Genomic DNA, 22722 nt, shown 5'->3' with positions numbered 1-22722 from the left:
CCCCCAAACCCCCCCAAAGGCTTCAGAGGTGGTTCTGCAAGGAGGGGATGGCTGCAGCCAGGGCGGCGAGTTCAGGGGTGGGATCTGAGGGGCTGTTGCTACCTCAGCACAGGAATTAACCACTGGGCTCAGGTGCCTGGGACAGGGCCGTCTTTACTGGCCCCTAGGGCAGGGCACAAGGGAGGGTGGGATGGTCCAGGCAGAACCACAGGCCAAGCCAGCCTGGAGCAGCCAGATAGAGCTGGTGCCCCCTAGCAGGGGACCATTCCCCACCCACCTGAGCCTGCCAGTCCCTGCCCTGGGACAGGTCGGAGCTGGCGTCCCCCAGAGGGGAAAGGCCCCATGTCCCAGTCCCTGCCATAGACCTGAATGCGCATTAGTCAGTTTATTCAGAACAATGGGAATTACAGAACGCCACAAAACCCACGTGGGATCCCCCCCACACCTGACACTGCTCCCCCATCTCCGCTCAGCCCCACCAACCCTCCCACCACCAGCATCTGGGTCACCCCCCCTTACACTGACCCCCCACCTTGCGGAAGAGGGGACAGCTGGGTTAGGCCCCCAATAACTCCACCCCAGATAGGCGCGTCCCACCCACACTCCTTCCCTAACATGGGTGTGGCTACCTACAACTGCACCCCTTTGGGGGCGAGGCTCCCCGAGCCCCTCCCAGGCAGGACAGGGCCATCAGGCCCAGCTGTGCTGCTGGAGGGTCTTGAGGGCCAGGGTCCAGCGCTCCAGCCACTGCTGCAAGGTGAGGCCCTGGCGGTGCTCCGCCGGCAGGGAGAACTGCCCCGGCTGCTCCCACCTGAACACAGGGACGGGGAGAGAGAGGGCAGCAGGTGAGATGGCTCCTTCCGGCCCCCCGCCCCAGTTCCCCCCCCAGCACAGACACCACCATGTCCACACTCAAAATCTGCCCCCCCCCACATCATCCCTTATGGCATATGCCCCCCCCGGCCGCTCCCTAGGTACGCCCATTCTCCAGAGGCACCAGACCACCCCCTTCCTTCCCACCCCAGCCCCCAACCCCCCAATCAGTCCCTCCTGTGCCCCCCCCTCCACTTGGGCAAGCCCCCTTCTTCCTCACAGCCCCCACCCCACCCCTGGCAGGGGAGAACCAACCCTGGACCCCCTCCCAGCACAGGATGGGCAGGGCCTCCCCCCTCTGGAGAACAAGGCGTCCCATAAACCAGGTGGGCGGGGGCTCCTCACCAGGCGTCGATTGTGGCCTGCACCTCAGGCCAGCGCTCCATGCGGTGCTCGCACTGCTCGGTCACCAGCTGGATCCACGGCCCCAGGGCTCCGGCCTGCTCCCGGTCGTGGTCCCGCAGGGCCTGCAGCAGGACTGGGGGAAAGAGACATTGGTGAGGCCCGGAGGAGTTATGGCTGGAGGGGGGTGCTGAGCTGTGCTGGGCGGATGCCATGGTCCTGCCACCCTTCAGGCCGGCTCGTGTGCCAGGAGGGTGCCCCTCGCAGACTCTGGGAAGGGGCCGCAGGCTGGGGGTCGCCCCCCTGGAGCCATGGGGAGAGCTCACCTTGCACGTCGGTCCCCTGGCGCTGCTGCAGGCTGGCTAGCGCCTGGCTCTTGTAACTCAGCTGGGCACGCAGGGCCAGCAGCTCCTTCTTCAGCTCAGCCATGTGGGGCAGGAGGTGCTCCGGGGCCTGGGGCAGAGACAGATAGACACAGGGGGTGAGGGGAGACAGGACCTGCCCCCTCTCCCCCAAGATCACCCCCCAGGGAGCTCTGAGGAGGTTTAATGCAGAATAAACTTGGGGGGTGCTCCTGCCCCACCCCCTCCCCGGGGCCCCCCATCCCATCTCTTCCCAGAAGAGGGTCTCAGAGGAGGGGTTCACTCCCACCCTGTGGGGAGACATTCCTGCTCCCTGCCCCATTGCTCCACCAAGTGTGCGTCTCACCTTGTAGAGAGGGAAGCCGGCAGCCTGGCACACAGTGAGGAAGGCCCGGTGCTGGGCGAGCCCCGTCCGGTCCAGCCGATGGATGGAGAGCTCGTGGGCTGGGACCTGCTGGGACCTGGAGGCGGGGGACGACCGGGTCAGGGCAGCTGAGGATCAGCCCCTGAACCCCTCACCCTCAGGCATCCCCCATCCCCACCGGGCACCCCAGCCCACAGCCCTCCCGCTCCCCAGGAAGGGCTGGCGGGGCCCCGTCCTCACAGCAGCCTGCTGGCATAGTACAGCATTGGTACCCCCGGGAGAGCAGGTACCAGTGTTCCCAGAGTATTAATACCCCAGAGAGTATCAATGCTCCTCTCACCGCTAGAGGCTACCGATGCTCCTAGAGCATTATCGGCCCAGAAAGTATTAATCCTCCTACCACAGATCTCGGGTACCAAGGCTCTCAGAGCATTACCCTCCTCCCCCCCCCCCCCCCCCCCCCCCGGAGGGAGTATTCATGCACCCACCAGAGTATTAAAGCCCCTGCCCTATTCTCAGGGTATTAGCTCTCCGCCCAGAGAATATGGGGTTTTCATTAGTATTCCCCAGCACCAACGCTCCTGCTCGTCTCCGTGCCCCGACTGCAGCATTAATCCCACTGCCTAACCCCCCCAACGCATTATTAAGGATCTACAACCTATCCTAAAGGATGACCCAACACTCTCACAAGTCTTGGGAGACAGGCCAGTCCTTGCCTACAGACAGCCCTGCAACCTGAAGCAAATACTCACCAACAACCACATACCACACAACAGAACCACTAACCCAGGAACTTATCCTTGCAACAAAGCCCGTTCCCAATTGTGCCCACATATCTATTCAGGGGACACCATCACAGGGCCTAATAACATCAGCCACACTATCAGAGGCTCGTTCACCTGCACATCCACCAATGTGATATATGCCATCATGTGCCAGCAATGCCCCTCTGCCATGTACATTGGTCAAACTGGACAGTCTCTACGTAAAAGAATAAATGGACACAAATCAGATGTCAAGAATTATAACATTCAGAAACCAGTCGGAGAACACTTCAATCTCTCTGGTCACGCAATCACAGACATGAAGGTCGCTATCTTAAAACAAAAAAACTTCAAATCCAGACTCCAGCGAGAAACTGCTGAATTGGAATTCATTTGCAAATTGGATACTATTAATTTAGGCTTAAATAGAGACTGGGAGTGGCTAAGTCATTATGCAAGGTAGCCTGTTTCCTCTTGTTTTTTCCTACCCCCCCCCCCCCCAGATGTTCTGGTTTAACTTGGATTTAAACTTGGAGAGTGGTCAGTTTAGATGAGCTATTACCAGCAGGAGAGTGAGTTTGTGTGTGTATGGGGGTGGGGGGGATGTGAGAAAACCTGGATCTATGCAGGAAATAGCCCGACTTGATTATGTAAAGAGTTGTCACTTTGGATGGGCTAGCACCAGCAGGAGAGTGAATTTGTGTGGGGGGTGGAGGGTGAGAAAACCTGGATTTGTGCTGGAAATGGCCCACCTGTTGATCACTTTAGATAAGCTATTACCAGCAGGACAGTGGGGTGGGAGGAGGTATTGTTTCATATTCTCTGTGTGTATATAAAGTCTGCTGCAGTTTCCACGGTATACATCTGATGAAGTGAGCTGTAGCTCACGAAAGCTCATGCTCAAATAAATTGGTTAGTCTCTAAGGTGCCACAAGTACTCCTTTTCTTTTTGCGAATACAGACTAACACGGCTGTTCCTCTGAAACCTGCCTAAGTACTGATGCTCCTCCCAGAGGACCAGCACCCCCAGCTTGGGGCAGAGGAGCAGAGTACCAGTACTGCTCTGCAGGCACCTCCCTCCCTCCCTCCAACCGGCAGATCTCAGGGTGCTTTTCCCAGGGTGGGTCTCAGCCCCGTTTCAATGGGACACAGGTGGGGAGGGAAGGGGAGGGGGGAGAAAATCCCAGGAATCCTGCATACCCCAAGTCCAGTAGTGCAGGAGGGGGAGCACAGGTACACCCCCAAGGCCAAGGTGTGCCCCCCCATATGGGGACCCAGCCCCTGGGGCAGCCCAAGAGGGGACAGTTGGCCCCAGGACCCTGCTCGCTGTGGGGGAGAGCAATCAGACAGAGCAGGAGGGTGGGGGGAGACTCACCCCGGGAGGCTGCGGTGCAGCAGGCAGGGGAGGGCGATGGCCCCCAGCTGCCGGACCTCGCGCTCCACCCCCCCGTGCAGCCGCTGCGACTCCAGGGTCACGTCCTGTTCCGGGCCCAGCAGCTTCCTCTGCACGAAGGCCTGGACCTGAGAGAGAGAGAGCGGGGTTTGGGGGAGACCATGCTGCTGCCCCGCCCTCCCAGCCCTGGGCCCCACTCCCCCAGCCCTGCCGGTGCCCCTCAGGCCCGACCCACAGCCTCCTGGTATCCCAGCCCTGGACTCCCCCATCCTCTGTCAGTGCCCCTTGATCCCGCCCCATGGCATGGGAGGGTGTCTCACCTCGGCCTGGTCCTTGTGGAGCTGGCATTTGATGTAGGAGGTGCCTTTGATCAGCGCCCGGACCTGCTGCTGCTTTTCGCGCTGGGGGGAAGGGGGTAGAGAAAGTGTCAGTCCTGGGGCTGCTTCAAGACAGTGTCCCTGCTCCCCCCGGGCCAGTAAGGCACCCCAGATTCAACCCCGCAATCGCTCCCTTTCCCATAGAAGGAACCCCCCCGACCCCCAACTTGTCCACTCCTTCCTTTCCCTGCCTCCCCTCCCGCCCATCATCCCCAAACCCATATACTCCCCTCAGCATGCACCCCCTCTACTTCCTTCCCCACAGGCCAGCCAGGTACCCTGTGGATCCCCCTCCAGGAACCCCCCACCCACGGACACCCTCCCAGCCAACCCCACCTCATCCTCCTGTGTGCCCTACTGCCTCCCCACCCCCCAGGCAGGTCCCACGTCCAGAGGTTGCCCTGCTCTGGCCCCCAGATTCCCCCCCGCGCTTCCCGCACTCACCACCAGGTGGCGGAAGTCCAGAATGCGCTGACGCTTGCTCTGCAAGGCCTGCAGCTCCGCATGGCGGGCACTTGCCTCCTGCTCCAGTTCCTGGCAGCCTCGACGCAGCCCATCCCGCAGCCCTGCCAGCCGCACAGCCCGCAGCTCCAGCTCCAGCACCGCCCTGGGGGCCGGGCGGGACAGGCCAGTTCAATGGGGGGGTGGGGGGGAGTCTCCCCAGCAGGGGGTGCTCACCACAGGGCCCCGAGAGCGCAGGGGGACCCCACAGGACAGGGAAGTCTCCCCAGCAGGGAGCGCGCTCCAGGGGGCCCTGACAGAGCCGGGGTACCCCTGGGGTGGGAAGTCCCGCCAGCAGGGAGCGCTCTCCCAGCGGTGGGTGGTCACGAACTGTGCAGGGCTGAGTTCAGGGGGCGGGGTGTCTCCCAGGGCCTGCAGCAGCTACCTGGCGAGGATCGCGTGCTCCGAGCCGTCCGCCAGCAGCCGGTGCATCTCCTGCACGAGGGAGGCCAGCTGGGCCGTGCAGCGCTGCTCCCGGGCCTGTAGGGGGAGCTGCTGCACCCACAGCTCCTCACACCTGCTCCAGCCTTCCTGCAGCCAGGGGAGGGAGCAGGTGAGGAGGGGCCAGGGGACTCTGCCCCCTCCCCCCACTATAACCCAGCTGGAGATATGGGCCCTGTTGTGCCTGGGACCCCCCAGCACTGAGATACAGCCCCTTCCCCCTGATATATCCCACACTCCCGGAGCCCCGGATGTGGCTCCCTCCCCCCCACTATATCCTAGCCACTGGCACTGCCCAGCCCCCACTCACCTGTATGAGGCCCCGGACTGAGGGCAGGGCTGCTGGCGGCCCCGCCAGGTCTTCCAGACGGGAGCTCTCGTAGCGGAACCTGCAGGTCAGAGGACAGAGATACAGGTCCCAGCATTGGTGTCATGGGTCACTGCAGCACCACTGGGGTGACAGGCCCCAGAGCCCAGACTCTGCCCCCTGCAGTACAAGCTGACACCACCAGGGGGCCAAAGCCCCACAGCACCCCTCTCTCTCGAGCTCTGACTCTGCCCCCACCCCCAAGTACAAGCCACCACCACTGGGGGGCGATAGCTCCGTACAGCACCACACCCCCACACTGTCAGCCCCTTAGCGGTACCCACTTGAGGGCCTCTACGTCGCGGGGAATGTCAATGCGGCTGGTGAGCTCCTGCATCTGCAGGGTGTTCTCCAGGGCCAGGTGCTCCAGGGCTGCCTGGACATGGTTGGGAGGGTGGGAACCCACCATGTCCTGCGTAGGCAGAGAGGTGGGATGAGCCAGAGTGGACCAGGGACGCTGTACTTTCCCTCACGGCTGGCTCCAATGCCCCATACGGGGCTAGAGGGCGCAGCGCTGCTCCTTCCCAACCAAACCCCATCGCCAAATCCCACAGGGAGATCACCAGAGCCCCATGCTGGCATTCACAGGGCTCAGATTACCGGGTACCCCTTGTCACTAGAGCCTGCCTTGGCATCTCCAGATTCCCCCCCATGAGATCCAGGACTGGGATCCCCAGATCACCACCCCCAACTAGCAGAGGGGAGCAGGATTCTCAAATTCCTCTCCCCCCCGCCCAGGATCTACCCACTATCCTCTCCCCAACTCACCAGTACTTCAGGCTCCAAGCCAGCAAATCCGAGGTCAGGCAGCTTCCCTCCCACCGTCAGCTCCACCTTGGCCTTTCTGCAGAGACCAGAGGAGGCTGTGAAAATTGGGGGGGGGGGGGGAAGGGGAAGGAGAGGAAGGGGGAGCACAGTTCAAGACATCCCCCCCCCCCATACCCAGCGGGACCCTGCCATGGAGCAAAGGATACTGAGAGATGCTACCCAGGATAGGCAATCCCCAATCCCTAATGCCACCTGCCATGGGACCCCCTACCAAGGAGCAAAAGATTCTGGGAGCTACTGCCCAGCAGAGATGTCCACCGGATAGTGCTTCAGAAGCAAAGGATTCCGGGGGACGCGACCAGGAACAGTGGGGACCCCACGCTAAGGATGGAACCACCCCCCACACACCTGCTGATGTCCTTCAGCTGCTCCAGCCGCCCCCTCAGCTGTGCTACGCTGCCCTGCAGCTGCTGGCGTTCCTTGGCCAGGCAGGCCGCATAGGCCTTGAGCAGCAGGGAGCGGCGCTGGGCGTCACGGATCCGCTCCTGGGCCGCCTCCAGGGAGACTTCTGCGGGGTCGGAGCAGAAAGACCATCAGGGAAACCTCACCCCAAGGCCCCACTACAAGGCCCCACTCCCCTCCCAGAGCTGGGGATAGAACCCAGGAGTCCTGGCTCCCAGCCTCTCCCACCCCCCTGCCCCGCTCCCAGAACCCAGGAGTCCTGAGGTGATGGGTGTGAACCCCACAGGTGATTGTCTGGGGAGGGACCATGGGGGAAAATCAGCAGCCCCAGGGGCCACGGGAACCTTGCGGATGGGGAAGAGACCACGTGGGGAGATGCTACCACCAAAGACGGCAGGGCAAGGGAACAATCCTGCCCCGCCCCCCACAAAGAAATGGGGGGAAATGGATTTGGGCTGCAGGGGGACGATCCCACTGGGTGTTGGGGGAGAACAGATGGGAGGACTGGGGTGGACTTTGCAGGGAGCAGGGTGGGGACTCTCCCCTGGCAGTCAGGGCTGGCCCCGATGCCCCAGGGCAGCACCAGGGGGCTCTGTGCTGCAGGGAGCAGGGTGGGGACTCTCCCCTGGCAGTCAGGGCTGGCCCCGATGCCCCAGGGCAGGACTAGGGGGCTCTGTGCTGCAGGGAGCAGGGTGGGGACTCTCCCCTGGCAGTCAGGGCTGGCCCCGATGCCCCAGGGCAGCACCAGGGGGCTCTGTGCTGCAGGGAGCAGGGTGGGGACTCTCCCCTGGCAGTCCGGGCTGGCCCCGATGCCCCAGGGCAGCACCAGGGGGCGCTGTGCTGCAGGGAGCAGGGTGGGGACTCTCCCCTGGCAGTCAGGGCTGGCCCCGATGCCCCAGGGCAGCACCAGGGGGCTCTGTGCTGCAGGGAGCAGGGTGGGGACTCTCCCCTGGCAGTCAGGGCTGGCCCCGATGCCCCAGGGCAGCACCAGGGGGCGCTGCGCTGCAGGGAGCAGGATGCTGCTTCCCCTCCAGGTGCAGGCTGCCAGGACTGGGGAGTGACCCTGCCCGTGGACCCCCTGGCTGGATGGAGCAGCTCCTGTGTGACAATCCCTTGCTCCTACACCTACCCCGAGGGGCAGCTCGTCAGGGCCGTGACCTGGAGCCGGAACAAGGAGAGAATTGTGCGGCTCACTGCAGCAGCGGGGCAGGGCTATGGCAAGGCCGAGCGCGCCCAGTTCCTGGGCGACCTGCAGCACAACTGCACCCTGCGCCTCAACCCGCTGGCACTCGGAGACGGGGGCGCCTACTCCTTTGAGTTCCAGACCCAGAGCCAAAGCTGGAGAAGCCCCCGAGCCCTGTGCCTCACGGTGTCAGGTAATCCCCAGCTCCTCTTCCAGAAACATTTCCCCAGCAACCCAGCCCGGCCCCGTGCAGCGTTATGTGCGGCTGCTCCCCAGCTGCCCCGCCCCAGAAGTGGCTGCACCTCAGCGCCCATCAAGCCATCCCCAAGGACGGTTGCTGTACCCCGCTCTTAACATTTCACTCAAATCAGATGGCCACATTCTGCAGAGCTGTGAAGAAACAGTGGAGTCTGGTGGTTAGAGGAAGCCAAAATTGGAGTCAGGACTCCTGGGTTCTCTCCCAGCTCTGGGAGGGGAGCGGGATCTAGTGGTCACAGTAATGGGGGCTGGGAGCCAGAACTCCTGGGTTCTCTCCCAGCTCTGGGAGGGGAGCCTGGTACAGGTCACACCCCCACCTGGGCTTGAGGAAGCTCTCAAAGAGGGGACAGTGGGTGGTGACTGGAGGTGGCTGGGCCCATGGCCGTGCCCCCAGCAGTGACTGGTTCTCCCCCTCACCCACCCTGTGCAGAACATCCCTGCAGGGTCAATTATGGCATGGCCAGGACCGGGGGAGCCCTGAGCGGCAGCTTGTTCTGCTCCATCTCCGAGCGCTGCTCCTCCTCCGGCCTGCATTGGTACGACGGAGCCGGCGCGCGGATCCTGACGGAAACTGCAGCTGGCCAACGCGAGAGCTGGCTGAGCATGCGCATCGTCTGGCAGCACCGGGGGGCGGCGCTGGAGTGCCGGGTGCGGGGCTACCAGAATAGGTGCCTCCCCAAAGGGTCCCAGCCCCCAGCCACAGGTGAGTAGCATTATGTATGGGGATTTTCCTTTGTAGGGGGCACCGGCTCCCATCAGACCCCAGGGCACGAACTGGGGGGGGCGGGAAACGGGGCACGGGGCCTTTCCCCTCTAGCAGGCTCTGGCTCTAATCCAGTCCTAGGGCAGGGGTCTGGCTGGCACAAGGGGTGGGGAATGGGACACGGGACCTTTCCCCTCTAGCTGGCCCAGCTCCCATCCGGCCCCAGGATGAGGGACTGGCTGGCTCATGGGTGCAGGGAATGGGGCATTGGGCCTTCCCCTCAATAGAGCGCCGGTTCTGACCCATCCCCAATGGCTTTTTCAGGCTGGACCCCCCACCTGAAGGTCCTGGTGGACACGGACGGCCCGGGCCCGATCAGGGAGGGTGACTCGTTCACACTGAGATGCGTGGAGGACAGCAGGTCACTGGACGAGTTCTACTTCTGGATTCACAACTATGAGGATCTGCCCGGGGGCCCCTCTGTGCAGATCAAAGGGGCAACCTTGTCTCACGGGGGCAATTACACCTGCATGAAGTGGGTCTCCGGCACTGGGCGTGGCTACCTGGCTATATCCCCCACCACCTATGTGGCCATCCTTGGTGAGTAGCCAGTGCCAGGGTGGGGCCAGAGCTCTGGGGGTGGGGGCCAAGGAGCACAGATGGGAGGGGCCCTTCAGTCACTGACATGCCAATTGGGGGCGGGGCCACAGCCCTGGGGGTGGGGCCAAGGAGCACAGATGGGGGGGGATCCTTGTCTCACCTACATTCCAAATGGGGGCGGGACCACAGCCCTGGGGGCGGAGCAGGAGAGCACAGATTGGAGGGGGGGCCTTTCTGTCACTGACATTCCAGTTGGGGGCAGGGCCACAGCCATGGGGGTAGAACCAGGTTCACAAATGGGAGGGTCCAGGGGCCCTCCTTATGCCATCACTTGGATATGGGAGTGGGGCTAGAGCATTGGGGACGGAGCCATGGAGCCCCTCCACCCCATGCCATGCAGCGCCTAAGCCCCCAACTGCCATCCCACAGGGGTGTCATTAGCTCATATCTCATTCGCTTCCTCTGCAGCCCCCCCCGTGGTGCATGTGGTGGCCACCCCAGGCCCTCATCGCAGCACGGGGGAACCCCTGTCCCTGATGTGCCGGCTGGACACCAGCGCCTATGGCGGAGTGGGCTTCTCCTGGTACAAGGATGGCGAGCGGCTGGGGTGGGCACAGCCAGAACTGGCTTTCCTGGGCGTCCAGGTGGCTGATGGGGGAGAATATCAGTGTGAGGTGTACAACACCCTAGGGAAATCCACCTCCCTGCCACTCACCATCACTGTTGTGTGTAAGTACTGGGCGCATTTGACTCCACGTTACGCATTACGTTGCCAGGGAATGGCTTAGAGTCCCCCATGCACCATGGTTGAACCCCGCACCGTCCTTCTGCAAGGCCAACCAAAATAAACAAGCTCCCAGCTCGTGCTCCAGCTGGGTCCGCTTTGTTGACCAGGCTCCAGTATCCCTGTCCAGCGCACAGAGCCATCTAGCAGCCAAATGACATTACAAGTCAACCTGTCATCAGGCCGAGAAACACCCATTCAAATAACGTACATGTGGTTGAAATTTAATATTTTTTAATCATCAGGAAAAATGTTTGGTTTGCCACCCTCAAAATTAGCTCTTTGCCGGACTTTTCATTACATTTTTCGTCTCAGTTTTTACTTACAGTGTTTTGAAGGAGCAATTCGTGGGCGCTGGGTGAACGAGCTGTTGGGGGAGCCTAGCCCCTGGCCCCTCCCTCTCTGCCCGAGGCCACACCCCTCCCCTTCCACCTCCCCTTCCCCACCGGAGCCCAGAGCCCTGGTGGGTGGTTGGGGGGTGTCCCTGCGGCCCCCTGCTGTAGGAGCTGAGCCCTGCTCTGTGTCTGTGTGTCCCTGCCCGCCCCTGCGGCCGCCACCCCCCCATGTACCCCCAGTTCCAGAGTGCCCCCAACCCCAGTGCCTGGCAGCGTGGCATGGCCCCAACCCCAGCGCCCCCAACCCCAGGCCTCACGAGCACCGGCCCCAGCCTGCCCGCCCCAGGCTCTCAGCCACGGAAGAGCGGGAAGGGAACTGGGGGCGGAGCGTGGGTGGGGCCATGCCTGGCTGTTTGGGGAGGCACCGCCTTCCCCATCCTACGCTACCCGCCACCCATGGGGCAATTGTTGAAAATTATAATCAATTAAAATTAAAGTTAAATAATCTTTTAAACAGAAAATGCTGGGGCGGGGGGGGGAGGTTGGCAAACAAAATTGTTTAGGATTTTGGGAAACAGACAATTATGATGACTGAACAGAACCATATTTGATCAAAATGCCGATAAAAGAATGGTTGAAAAGTTGGAGGAAGCGTTTGCTCAAAGTCAGATTCAATCTTTGGCGAAAGGGTAGATTCAAAGTTTAGCAAAAGTTTCAAATGCCAAATTCCCAAAACTCTGGGGGGAAAGTGGGGGAAATGGCTCCATTTTGTACCCAGCGAAACAGCAACACACACAGGTTTGTGATCGTTCACATTTTTTCTTCCATTGGCCTGTGCAGCTGCCGGCACAAGGGGGCTCTGGTCGCACTTGGGGCAGGGTCTGTCTCTTGCTCTGAGTCTGTGGTCTCAGCAGGGACAGGGCCTGTCTCTGGTTGTGTGTCTGGGCAGCGCCTGGCACAACAGGGCCCTGATCCCAGCTGGGGCAGGGCCTGTCTCTGTCTCTGTGTCCGGGCAGTGCTCAGCACAGCGGGGCTCTGAACTCAGCAGAGGCTTCTAGGTGCTATTGTAATAAGAGGAGACTGGAGGTTTGAGGAACCTGGAAAAAAACTCCAATGTCCAATAAACTCTTGGGAGGAAAATTCTCCTGGTTAAAAACCCAGCTTCCTTCCTGCCCCCTCCACTGACACTTGCCTTCATTGTCCCCCCTAGGACTATGCTGCCCCCTCAACCAGCTCCCACCTCCCCATCTCCCCTGGCCTGCCCCACTGCACCCTGCATGACATTGGAGCTAATGACCCTATTCTCCATCTCTCCCCCCACAGACGGCAGTGACTGGTACCAGCTGAGCCCTGGCCCCATGGCAGGCTTCGGAGCAGGGGTCCTGCTGCTCTTCCTCCTGAGCAACCTCGGGGTTTATTGTCTGGCCAGGAGAACCCGCCAACGGAAAGAACCAGGGGGTAGTCTGCAGGGTAAGGGACCCCCCTGGGTGGGAATTGGGGGAGTGGCAGGAAAAGGGGGGCCTCTGGCTGCATTGTGGAAAACCTGGAGTGTGGGCGTGTGAAGGAAATCAGCCCACTGCTGGGTGTGTGTGTGTGTGTGTGTGTGTGTGTGTCCCTGCTGCCCCCTGCTGGAGGGACTGAGCCCTACACTGTGTGTATGAGGGTTGGCGGAAGCGGCCTGCTTTGTGGGGGGGTTGCCAGAGGGGGGAAACGATCGAATTGGGGGAAAATGTTTAAAGAAGGAAAATAAACAGTGAAAGGGGATAATTGTGTCTCCTTCCCCAGAGGGCAGCAGAGAGGACCCCAGCAAGCCACAGAGAGACTCGCTCTATGAGGTCAGTTGCGGGGGTCTGTTAGGGTCCCCACTGCCCCCACATACTGGCTGGGGTTGAGTATGCAGCTGCAGCCTGTGCACCCCCCCCACCATCCCCAGCTGGATGGAATCAGCACTACCTGACCATGCATCATAGACCCCGTCCTGCTAATGGCTATGGGGAGATTCTCCTTCACATCCAATAGCCAAGACTTGCATTGGCACAGGAGGCTGGGAGATCTCTGCCCAAATACAACTGGGGATGCTCGTTAGTCTGCCAGATAACTGCAGTTCACAGCTCTGCAGGGCCATAAAGGTGGGCATGGAACCCAGGAGTCCGGGCTACCAGACCCTCCCCTGCTCGAACCACTAGACCCCACTCCCCTCCCAAAGCTGGGGATAGAACACAGGAATCCTGGATCCCAGCCTCCCCCCCCCCAGCCACTAGACCCCACTCCGCGAGCCAGGGAGAGAACCCAGGCGTCCTGGATCCCACTCCCCCGCCCCGCCCCCATTACTGAAGTTACAGGCAGACATCACACAGAGGTCTCCTGCTCAGGGAGTGTCCCCTCTTTCACACAATCTGTCTCTCTTCCTGTGTCCTCGGCAGGAAATCCCATGTGCCGGGGAGATTCCCTGCCCCTCAGATGACAACGGCGACTATTATAACAGCACCAAGGACTATTGTAACTGAGCACGGCCAAGACCCCTGCCGACCGTCCGCGGTCCCCTCCGTGCCGCCGCAACCCGGATCTCGATGAGAGTCCACCGCTCACACCCCAGGCAGCATTTACCCTCCTCCATGAGCTGGGGAAACCCAGGAGAACCCAGGTGTCCTGACTCCCAGCCCTCCTCCCACCCCGCAGCAGAGCCCTGGGGCAAGGTCCCACTTGGGCCACTGGAACTGGGCATTTCTGGGGCATTTGTAGTTCCTATTTTCCAGGCTGTGTTGGGTTTCGGGAGGCAGGCTGGCCTAGCAGACAGAGAACAGGACTGGGAGGGAGGTGATCCGGGGTCTGCCTGCCTACGGGCAACTCACAGCCCTGCTCTGTGCCTCAGTTTCCCCGAAATGATCCTTCCCTCCTGTGTATAGTGCTTGGAGATCTCTGGCCGGAAAGCACTAGACATGGACAAGGTGTCATTACCCACCAGGCTGCTGTTTCCCTCCAGGTCCAGCCCCTTTCTCAGCTTTAACACAGTTTTCGTCAGGGAATTGCCTTTGTTTTGTTTATTGTTACTGGATAGTAAAGTGGGTTTACAAACCCATCAGCCTGGGTGGCTGCCGCGGGACAGGGAGGCTTTGCCGAGGGCAGGGGGCTCCAAGGCTTGAAAGGGAAAGATGACGCAGCAAGCAGCCTTTCAAAGGTGGGTTTTTAGCAGATTGTGCAACCGGGAGCCAGTCGCTCTCCGGCGGGGAATTAAAAACAAACAAACAAAAAACAGAAAAGCAGCAGAAGTCCCTCCCCCCCCCCCCGCACCCCCAGAGCAGCAAGGCGCTACTTAATGAAATGAATTGGCAATTACAAATGCATCCGATGAAGTGAGCTGCAGCTCGCCAAAGCTCATGCTCAAATAAATGGGTTAGTCTCTAAGGTGCCACAAGTCCTCCTGTTCTTTTTGCGAATACAGACTAACACGGCTGCTACTCTGAAAGAAGCCAATGTACGCTTGCTGGGGGCGGCCTGGGCAGCTGGCCCCCACCCGGCTCCGGCTTCCAGCCTCCCTAGGGGACGGAGTCTGGGGGGAGGGAGAGGAGGGGAAGGGTCACAGAGAGGGGCAAGGCCTTGTGGCGAGAGGGGGGGAGCACCCCACAATTTTCTGTCTAACCCACCTTACCCACCCCCGCAGTGGGAAGAGGCGGGCGCCACCCCTGGTCTCCCCCCATCGCAGCCAATCACAGAACACAATCCCACTCATTCATGTGCCAGGCTCTAGTTTCCATCCTCCCGGGTCCTCCCGTCTTCACAATGAGCCGCGCCACGCACCCAGGGGTGCGGACCGGGGGCCAGGATCCCTCACTTTATACCTGCCATAAGGGGGGAGCGAGAGGGGAGGGGCGGAGAGGAGCAAGGGGGGGCGGGATCTTGGGCGAAAGAAATGGCATGAGGGCGGGGACTCAGGGTGAGGGGGCGGTACGAGGGCGGGGTCTGAGGGGAGGACGCAGGCCGGGGGCGGGGCCTGGGGAAGGGGTGGTGCAGGGGCAGAGTCTCTAGGAGAAGGTAAATGCAAGGGCAGGAACTCGGGGGAGGGGCTGAGGCAAGGGCGGAGCCTCAGGGAAAGGGACAGTGCAAGGGCGGAGCCTGAGGTGAAGGGGTGGGGCAGGGGACGGGGCCTCAGGTGAAGGGGCGGGGCGTCGGAGGAAGGGGCTGTGACTGGTTACCTCACATTCACACTTGTAAACATATTTTTATAAAGCATATGCAACGACACCGGGGCAGTGCGTGTGTGTGTGGCTGTGCAGGTGGGTGTGTTTGTGTAGCGTTTGTGTAGCTGGATTTGTGCCTGTGTTTGCATCTGTTAGCAGCTGTGGCGGCTGGATTTGTGCGGGTGTTTGTGTATGTTAGTAAGAATGTGTGTGTGTGGCTGGATTCATGCATGTGTTTGTGTACGTTTGCAGTTATGTTTGTGTGTGTGCATCTCTGCTGCCCTCTGCCGGCTACAGCGACAACTGCTTCTCCATGTGTCACAGCCCCCATACCGTCAACCTCGGTGGCGATTCCCCCATCTTACAAGGGCTGGCTGGCCTGACCCTTTGCCTGTCTGCGGAGTGTGGTGGAGGCTGCAGCTCGCCCCCCCGTGGCGCAGGAGGGCGCAGGTGCGGGGCGCTGGGCTCCGATGCACCTGCCCAGCTGCTTACAGTACATTCATTGATCTGCCCATCTTCATGCCAGAAGGGACCGTTGTGCCCATGCAGTCTGCCCAGCCTGGAGACCGCCACCCAGGGATCCCAGATTCCAGCCCAGATCTGACGGTCGAGCTAGAGCGGTGCTTTTAGGGACGTCTGATCTCCATAGAAAAACTCCAAGAGCTGGAGACTCTGCCCTATCCCTGGGGCAGTGATTCCCAGAGTCAATTCCCCTTCCTGGGGAAAATCTGCCCCTTATTCCCAGTCTTGATTTGTCTGGCTTCATCCACCAGCAATCAGCTCTTGCTCTGCCCTGTCTGTTGAGTTGATGAGTTCTCTGCTCCCCGAAAGCTCCTCCCCAGAGAGGTGCTCACAGACCAGGATCTAATCAGCTTGTCTCCTTCTCTGGGAGAAACTCACAAGATCGAGCTCCTTCAGTCCTTGGTTCTTGGGCAGGTTTTCCAGCCTTCGGATAGTTCCAGTTGCCCTTCTCTGACCCCTCCCCGATTCCCCAAAGTCCTGCTGCACAAAGACCAGTGGTAAAAGCCAGCCATCTGGGTTCTTTATCCAGCTCTGGGAAGGGAGCGGGTGTGATGCTCTGTACCTCAGGGGAACACCCAGCACCCCCATGTTCATCCTTGTAAAATGATTGTGTGGTATCCAATGCAAAGTTTGTCATGTTGGGTGTCTTCGGAAGGCTCATGATGCACTGGGCATTGTTGTTACAGTAGTGTTATAGTAAAGTTATAGGTTATAATTTCATGTATGTAGTTATGAGCCTGAAAATGTATCCTCGTGGCTTAAAATAAGAGCAGAGAGGCAGTTCACACCTCATCAGGGCAGGTATGGGACAAACGCAGCCCAGCCTCACAGGAACAAAGGATACTGGCCTGGGCAGCAGGTCTGATGGACTCTCGATTGAGTCACCCCGTTTCCTTCAGCCAGTTTGGGACTGCGATGAGGTAATGCTCACCTGACTCTGAAGGGGGGGGGGGGCAAAGCCAAGAGGAAAGAAAGGACATGATGAAAGAGAGAGACATTTGCCATGCTCTTCCTCTCTCTTCCACCTACATCTACAGACACAACACCAAGCGACTGAAGCACTGATCAAAGGGGAGAGGCTGGCTGAAGAGCAACTAGCCAGCCTGTGGTGAGACGCATCGTTAGTCTCTAAGGTGCCACAAGTACGCCTGTTCTTTTTGCTGATACAGACAAACACAGCTGCTACTCTGAAACCTAAGTTTGTAAGGACATTGAAAGTGTTAAGATCAGCTTAGTATGTGTTTTGCTTTTATTTCATTTGACCAAATCTGATTTGTTATGTTTTGACTTATAATCACTTAAAATCTATCTTTATAGTTAATAAATCTGTTTGTTTATTCTACCTGAAGCAGTGCGTTTGGTTTGAAGCGTCTCAGAGACTCCCCTTGGGATAACAAGCCTGGTACATATCAATTTCTTTTTTAAATTGATGAACTCATATAAGCTTGCAATGTCCAGCAGGCATAACTGGACACTGCAAGACGGAGGTTCCTAGGGTTGTGTCTGGGACCAGAGATATTGGCTAGTGTCATTCAGTTGCACAATCCAAGGAGCAGCTGACATGCCAGAGGCTGTGCGTGAACAGCCCAGGAGTGGGGTTCTCACAGCAGAGCAGGGTAAGTCTGGCTCCCAGAGTCAAGGATTGGAGTGACCAAGCAGATCACCAGTCCGGATAACACCAGAGGGGAATGTCACAGCAGGGTCTACAGGTTAGAGCGGGGAGCTGGGAACCAGGACTCCTGGGTTCTCTCCCTCGCTCTGGGAGGGGAGTGGGGTCTCCAGGTGCAGCAGCTTTCATCCAACAGACCCAGACCTTCCAAGGCATTTTGGTGCCTTGCTGCCACTGATTTCCAGGAATGACAGTGGATCAATCTTCATAGCCCTTGTGATTTCCTTGCTGGCTCTGGGACTCCCCCTTCTAGCCCCACTTTTGCTCCCCGCTGTACAAACCGGCTTTAAGCCCTGGCTCTCCCTACTGAGAAACAAAAGTAGTAGACCAGCACGATCCCAAAGCACTAAAATCCTGGAGACAATCAAAGTGGCTCTGAGCCCGAGAAACGTCTTCCCTGCCCCTCCTCTAAGTATTGAAGGCCGCCACCAAAATCCAACTGGGTCTTGGCCATGGATCTTGTTCCCTTGAGGCCAGTGGGTTTTCAGTTTGATGCAGTGCACGAAATTCCCGGCTTTCAGAGCCAGCCGCGCTCCTGTCAGTGGAGCTGCTGGGTAACCCATAATATGCTCCTGTGGTGTGTTCAATCCACTCAGTGGTCAGGAGGGAAACCTGCCCCGAAATCTGTGTGCAAGAAGAACCCACTTGGCTCGGAAGGGAGCGAGGAAAAAGAGCGAGTGAAAAAAATAACCAGCAAGAGAAAAAAGAACATGAAAGGCAGAGAAACTGACTAAATACACATGCAGGTCTATGGCAGGGACTGGGACATGAGGCCTTTCCCTTCTGGGGGACGCCAGCTCCGACCTGCCCCAGGGCAGGGACTGGCAGGCTCAGGTGGGTGGGGAATGGTCCCCTGCTAGGGGGCACCAGCTCTATCTGGCTGCTCCAGGCTGGCTTGGCCTGTGGTTCTGCCTGGACCATCCCACCCTCCCTTGTGCCCTGCCCTAGGGGCCAGTAAAGACGGCCCTGTCCCGGGCACCTGAGCCCAGGGGTTTATTCCTGTGCTGAGGTAGCAACAGCCCCTGCTGCATCTTCCTTGCTTGTCCTACCCAGCGCAGCCCCCCTTGGGGCAGGGATCCCACCCCTGAGCTCACAGCCCTGGCTGCGGCCATGCCCTCCTTGGCAGAACCACCTCTGAAGCCTTTGGGGGGCTTTGTGGGCAACATTGTCCTTATCCCTCTTCCATGGAGAAACTGAGGGATGGAACAGGGAGAGGTGAGTGGCCTAAACCCAGGAGCCCTGGCTCCCAGACTCACCCCCTCCCCCTTCCTGTTGGAAATCAAGTGGAGGGAAGCTTTGCTGAGGAGGGGGATCCCCAGCTAGGAAGTGGAGGTAGACAGCACCTATCAGTGGGTGGTGGGGGGCCCCCTCTCAGGCTGATCCCTCTGACTCCCTCAGACCGGGCCCTGGGAGTGTCTCAGAGCTGGCCACCACCTGGGTGATTTGCGGGGGGAAGGATGGTGCCAGCATTGTACCCATCCCCTGGGAGCTGAGGGGGTCTGGAGTACCCTCAGCTGGTTGGGGGGACACGGGCTCCCGCTGCCCGACGCTGCCTGATAGCATATGCAGGCTTTGGCTGATCCCCAGGGCACCGCCCCAACAAAGCCCCGCAGCACCCTGTAAATCAAACAATCCTCCTGGGCACAGCCAAGATGCCGCTGGCCAGGGAGCCAACGAGACCCCACTGTCATTGCCAAGGCTGCTAATTCCCCTCAGCTCAGTCGTAGCCCGGCTGGTTAAAACATCCTCTTGCCGGACTGTGCTTAACGTGGCCGCAGAACCGAGTGCGGAGGACCGAGCATTCTCTGGGTGCAGCAGCTTTCGTCCAGCAGGCCCAGACCTTCCCAGGCATTTTGCTCCCTCGCTGATTTCCAGGAATGACGGTGGATCAATATTAATAGCCCTCGTGATTTCCTTGCTGGCTCTGGGACCCTCCCTTTCAGCCCCCCTTTTGCTCCCCGATGTACAAACCGGCTTTAAGCCCCGGCTCTCCCTACTGAGGAACAAATGTAGTAGCCCAGCATGATCGCAAAGCCCTAGAATCCTGGAGATGATCAAAGTGGCTCTGAGCCCAAGAAACGTCTTCCCTGCCCCTCCTCTAAATATCGAAGGCCGACCCCAAAATCCAACTGGGTCTCGGCCATGGATCTTTTTCCCTTGATGCCAACGGGGTTTTGGTTTGATGCAGGGCACAAGATTCCCAGCTTCCCGGGCCAGCCGTGGTCCTGTCAGTGGAGCTGCTGGGTAACCCATAACATGCTCCTGGGGAGTGTTTAATCCACTCGGTGGTCAGGAGGGAAACCTGCCCCGAAATCTGTGCGCGAGGAGAACCCGCTTGGCTCAGAAGGGAGCGAGGAAAAAGATCAAGTGAAAAAAAATAACCAGCGAGAGAGAAAAGAGTGTGAAAGGCAGTGAAAGAAATAAAGGGAGAGGAAAAACATTAGAAAATGAAGGACAGAAAGAGCGTGAAAGGTAGAGGGGGAAAAAAGCAAGCAAGAACCTGCAAGCTACAGAAGGAAAGGAACGAAAAAGAACAAATGAACAAACACGAGCGCTAGATAAAGCTCGAATAGGACAGTGACAGAAAGAAGGACAGACTGACCTGTTAAGCAAGGTTCCACCCCAGATTCTTCATGTTGGGGGCACAGGCCCTCTCACTTCCCTTCTGGCTTGAGATCCTTTCTCCCCTGCTTGGGCTGACCATCCATAGGTGCCCCATGGCACCTCCATGCTCCCCAATTCTGACCTCCTTCCCACACGCTCGGGAAGGGGTAGGGGGAGGCGTCTTCCTTTGCGGGGCTCCAGCTGAGCAGCGCTGTGGGTCTCTCTCTCTGGGGCAGTTTGGTTTGGGTTGTTTAAGCTCAGTGACGTCGACTGCCAGAAACGGCAAGAAAGAGAAAATTTTTTTGTAACAGAAGGAAAGAGCAGGGGGGCATTTGTGGAGCCGGGGCGCGCACCAAAGAGAGGAAGTGAATGCAGCCTAGCGCCAGCTGGAGCCCAGACACCGGCACCTGGAGGAACATCTCCAGAACCTACCTTGATTCTTCCTTCCATTGCTGCTCCCCCACGGAGCTCCCCAAGGGGGACGGAGGAGCGCATGGCGGACGGGGGGAGGGGAGGGTTGTAGAAGCAAACCGCCAGGGCTGGTTTCCTATTAGTGTGACCAATTTTTGCAAAGCTTTCCCCCCCTCCCCCATCTTCTTTTGGCGCTAGGGCTGGGCGGCTTTCTTCACTGCCATTGATGAGGGCAGCAGCACAAGGGGCTCAGGGCAGAGAATCAGGGAGGGAACTGTTGTGGGGGAGAGGATGCACGGAGGGTCACAGGGATAGAATCCCAGTTAGCCCTTGCAGGGCAATGGCGGCGCCATGGCTTTTAATATTCAGGTCTATTGATCCGTACACAGCAGCACCTAAAGAAACCGGGGCAGAAGCAGGGCCCCTGTTGTGCTGGGGGCTGCACAGACAGAAGGACAGTCCCTGCCGCAGCTGAGATCAGGGCCCTGTTGGGCGAGGCGAGAGACAGGCCCTGCCCCAAAGAGCTTGCAGTCTCCATACCCAAAAAGTGGGAGGAAAAGAGAGGCCCGGTGTCACACAGCAGCACTGAGAACAGAACCCAGGAGTCCTGGCTCCTCCTGCTCTAACCAGTAGCCTCCACTCCCCTCCCAGAGCCCGGATAGAACCCAGGCGTCCTGGCTCCCAAAATGGGCGGGAGTGGGGTCTAGTGGTTAGAGGAAGGGAGGCTGGGCATCAGGACTCCTGGGTTCCTTTCCCAGCTCTGGGGTTAGAGTGGGGTCTGGTACGTTAGCACAGCTGGGGCTGGGAGCCAGGACTCCTGGGTTCTTCCCATCCCCCCCTTAACCATCTCGCACAGCAGGAGCGGGCTGGGCAGGAAGTGGTGATGGGGTGAAAACTACCAAGAAATGCAAATTCTCCAAAGAGCCTGTGCCAGGAACCATGTGGTGCAGAAACCACAGCCCCCTCCCCACCTCGAACCCCCCCTTGGCTGACATTGGATTGTGCCCCCTCGGTCCCCAATCCGCCCCCTATGAGCCCTCGGGGGGCAGAGAATAGCCACAGCATAGTGTGCCCCGGCCACGCCCCCAATCCTCCCCCTACGGGCCCTGGGAGACAGAGAATAGACACCCCCGTCCAACTGAAGTGTCGCAGTGACCCAAAGTGTGGGTATAGGACGGGAAGGGGGGGGGGGGTGAGTGTATGGATCCGTGCACATGTTTGTGTGTGAATTGGGTTCTGCAGGGGTTTTGTGTGTGGGCGGGTGTTTGTGTAGCTGTGCAGGTGTGTGTGTTGATGTGGCTGGATTTGTGTGGGTGTTTGTGTACGTTAGTAATAATGTGTGGGTGGGGCAGGATTCATGCCTGTGTTTGTGTATGTTTGCAATTGTGTGCGTGCATGCTCTGCTGCCCTCTGCTGGCTGCAGCAACAACCGCTTCTCCACGCGTCACAGCCCCCATACCGTCAATTCCAGTGGCGATTCCCCCATCCTACACGGGCTGGCCGGCCTGACCCTTCGCCCGTCTGCGGAGTGTGGTGGGGGCTTCAGCTCGCCCCCTGTGGCTCAGCAGGGTGGAGGAGCGGGGCGCTGGGCTCCGATGCACCTGGAGGGCAAATCAGGCGGGGCAGGGCCTGTGGTTTCCGTGCCACGTTGCCTGGTGCTGGGTCATTGCACAATCCCCAGCCACACTGCACAGCAGGCCCCGAGAGGGAGTGAGGGGCCAAGCAGATGATCCAGTACCAGGGGGGAGAGGATATGTGGTTGCGGGGAGGGAAGGCCTTGGGCTGCACTGGAGGAGCGCAGAGCAGGGGTGACACCCCAAAAACCTGCAGCAAAGGGATGGGCAGATGGAGAGGGATAGAAGAGGCAGCGAGCCTAACATCTAAAAGGGGAGTGGGGTCTAGTGGTTGGGGGTGGGGCTGGTGGTCAGAATTCCTGGGTTCTATCCCAAGCCCTGGGAGGGGAGTGGGGTCTAGTGATTAGAGTGGGGGCACGGAGAGGGGCAAGCCAGGACTCCTGGGTTCTCCCCCTGGCTCTGACTCTCTCCTGTGTAATCCCCCAGCTGTCGGTGGGCGGGGTTATGCAGATCAGCGCGCTGAGTGACCGCATCGGAGTCACTCCGGGTCAGAAGCTGGGGGAGCTCAGGGCAGGGACGGGGCGGTGGCTGGACCAGTGGCGGCCGGAGGCGCCCCCCGGGGCCGGGGCCGAGAGGGGCAGCGGGGCTGCGGCGAAGCGCGGCACCCAGCGCCTGGGGCGGGGAGACGAGGGGGCGGCGCGGGGCGGGGCCCCTGTCGGGGGGCGGGGTTATGCAGATCAGCCGCGTCCGGCGGCAGCCAGGGGGCCCGGCGAGATGAGCCGAGGACGCGGGCGGAGAGAATGCTCTGTGTCTGAGCAGAAACCGGTGCGGGGAGTCCGCATCGGAGTCACTCCGGGGCAGTGATTGCCACTTAGCTACGAAGTTAT

General features: G+C 59.7%; 2 protein-coding genes and 1 long non-coding RNA gene across 3 annotated transcripts; 1 reads left to right on the top strand and 2 right to left on the bottom strand.

Moving 5' to 3' along the window:
* Positions 1–501: 501 nt before the first annotated feature.
* LOC142070065 (HAUS augmin-like complex subunit 5) lies at positions 502–7323 on the bottom strand. The gene is made up of 13 exons (XM_075123040.1): positions 7299–7323; positions 6961–7117; positions 6553–6628; positions 6069–6196; positions 5728–5806; positions 5362–5507; positions 4920–5082; positions 4419–4499; positions 4081–4226; positions 1924–2038; positions 1542–1668; positions 1219–1351; positions 502–811 (listed from the first exon to the last, which is right to left on the bottom strand). Exons 1-13 carry the CDS (start codon positions 7321–7323, stop codon positions 691–693), a joined length of 1497 nt encoding a protein of 498 aa, XP_074979141.1. The 3' UTR covers positions 502–690.
* A 42-nt stretch (positions 7324–7365) lies between these two features.
* Positions 7366–13605, top strand: LOC142070064 (B-cell receptor CD22-like). The gene is made up of 8 exons (XM_075123039.1): positions 7366–7381; positions 7995–8390; positions 8886–9158; positions 9483–9758; positions 10227–10487; positions 12201–12347; positions 12663–12712; positions 13301–13605. Exons 1-8 carry the CDS (start codon positions 7366–7368, stop codon positions 13382–13384), a joined length of 1503 nt encoding a protein of 500 aa, XP_074979140.1. The 3' UTR covers positions 13385–13605.
* Positions 13606–14877: 1272 nt separating this feature from the next.
* LOC142070006 (uncharacterized) lies at positions 14878–22436 on the bottom strand. The gene is made up of 3 exons (XR_012665975.1): positions 21721–22436; positions 19849–20120; positions 14878–16514 (listed from the first exon to the last, which is right to left on the bottom strand). It is a non-coding gene; the product is annotated as an uncharacterized LOC142070006 (long non-coding RNA).
* Positions 22437–22722: the final 286 nt, after the last annotated feature.

The sequence above is a fragment of the Caretta caretta genome, chromosome 24, assembly GCF_965140235.1.
Source record: "Caretta caretta isolate rCarCar2 chromosome 24, rCarCar1.hap1, whole genome shotgun sequence".
NCBI lineage: Eukaryota > Metazoa > Chordata > Testudines > Cheloniidae > Caretta > Caretta caretta.
Note: the sequence above shows the minus strand (reverse complement) of the source record. Positions and strands in the feature narration are given on the sequence as shown.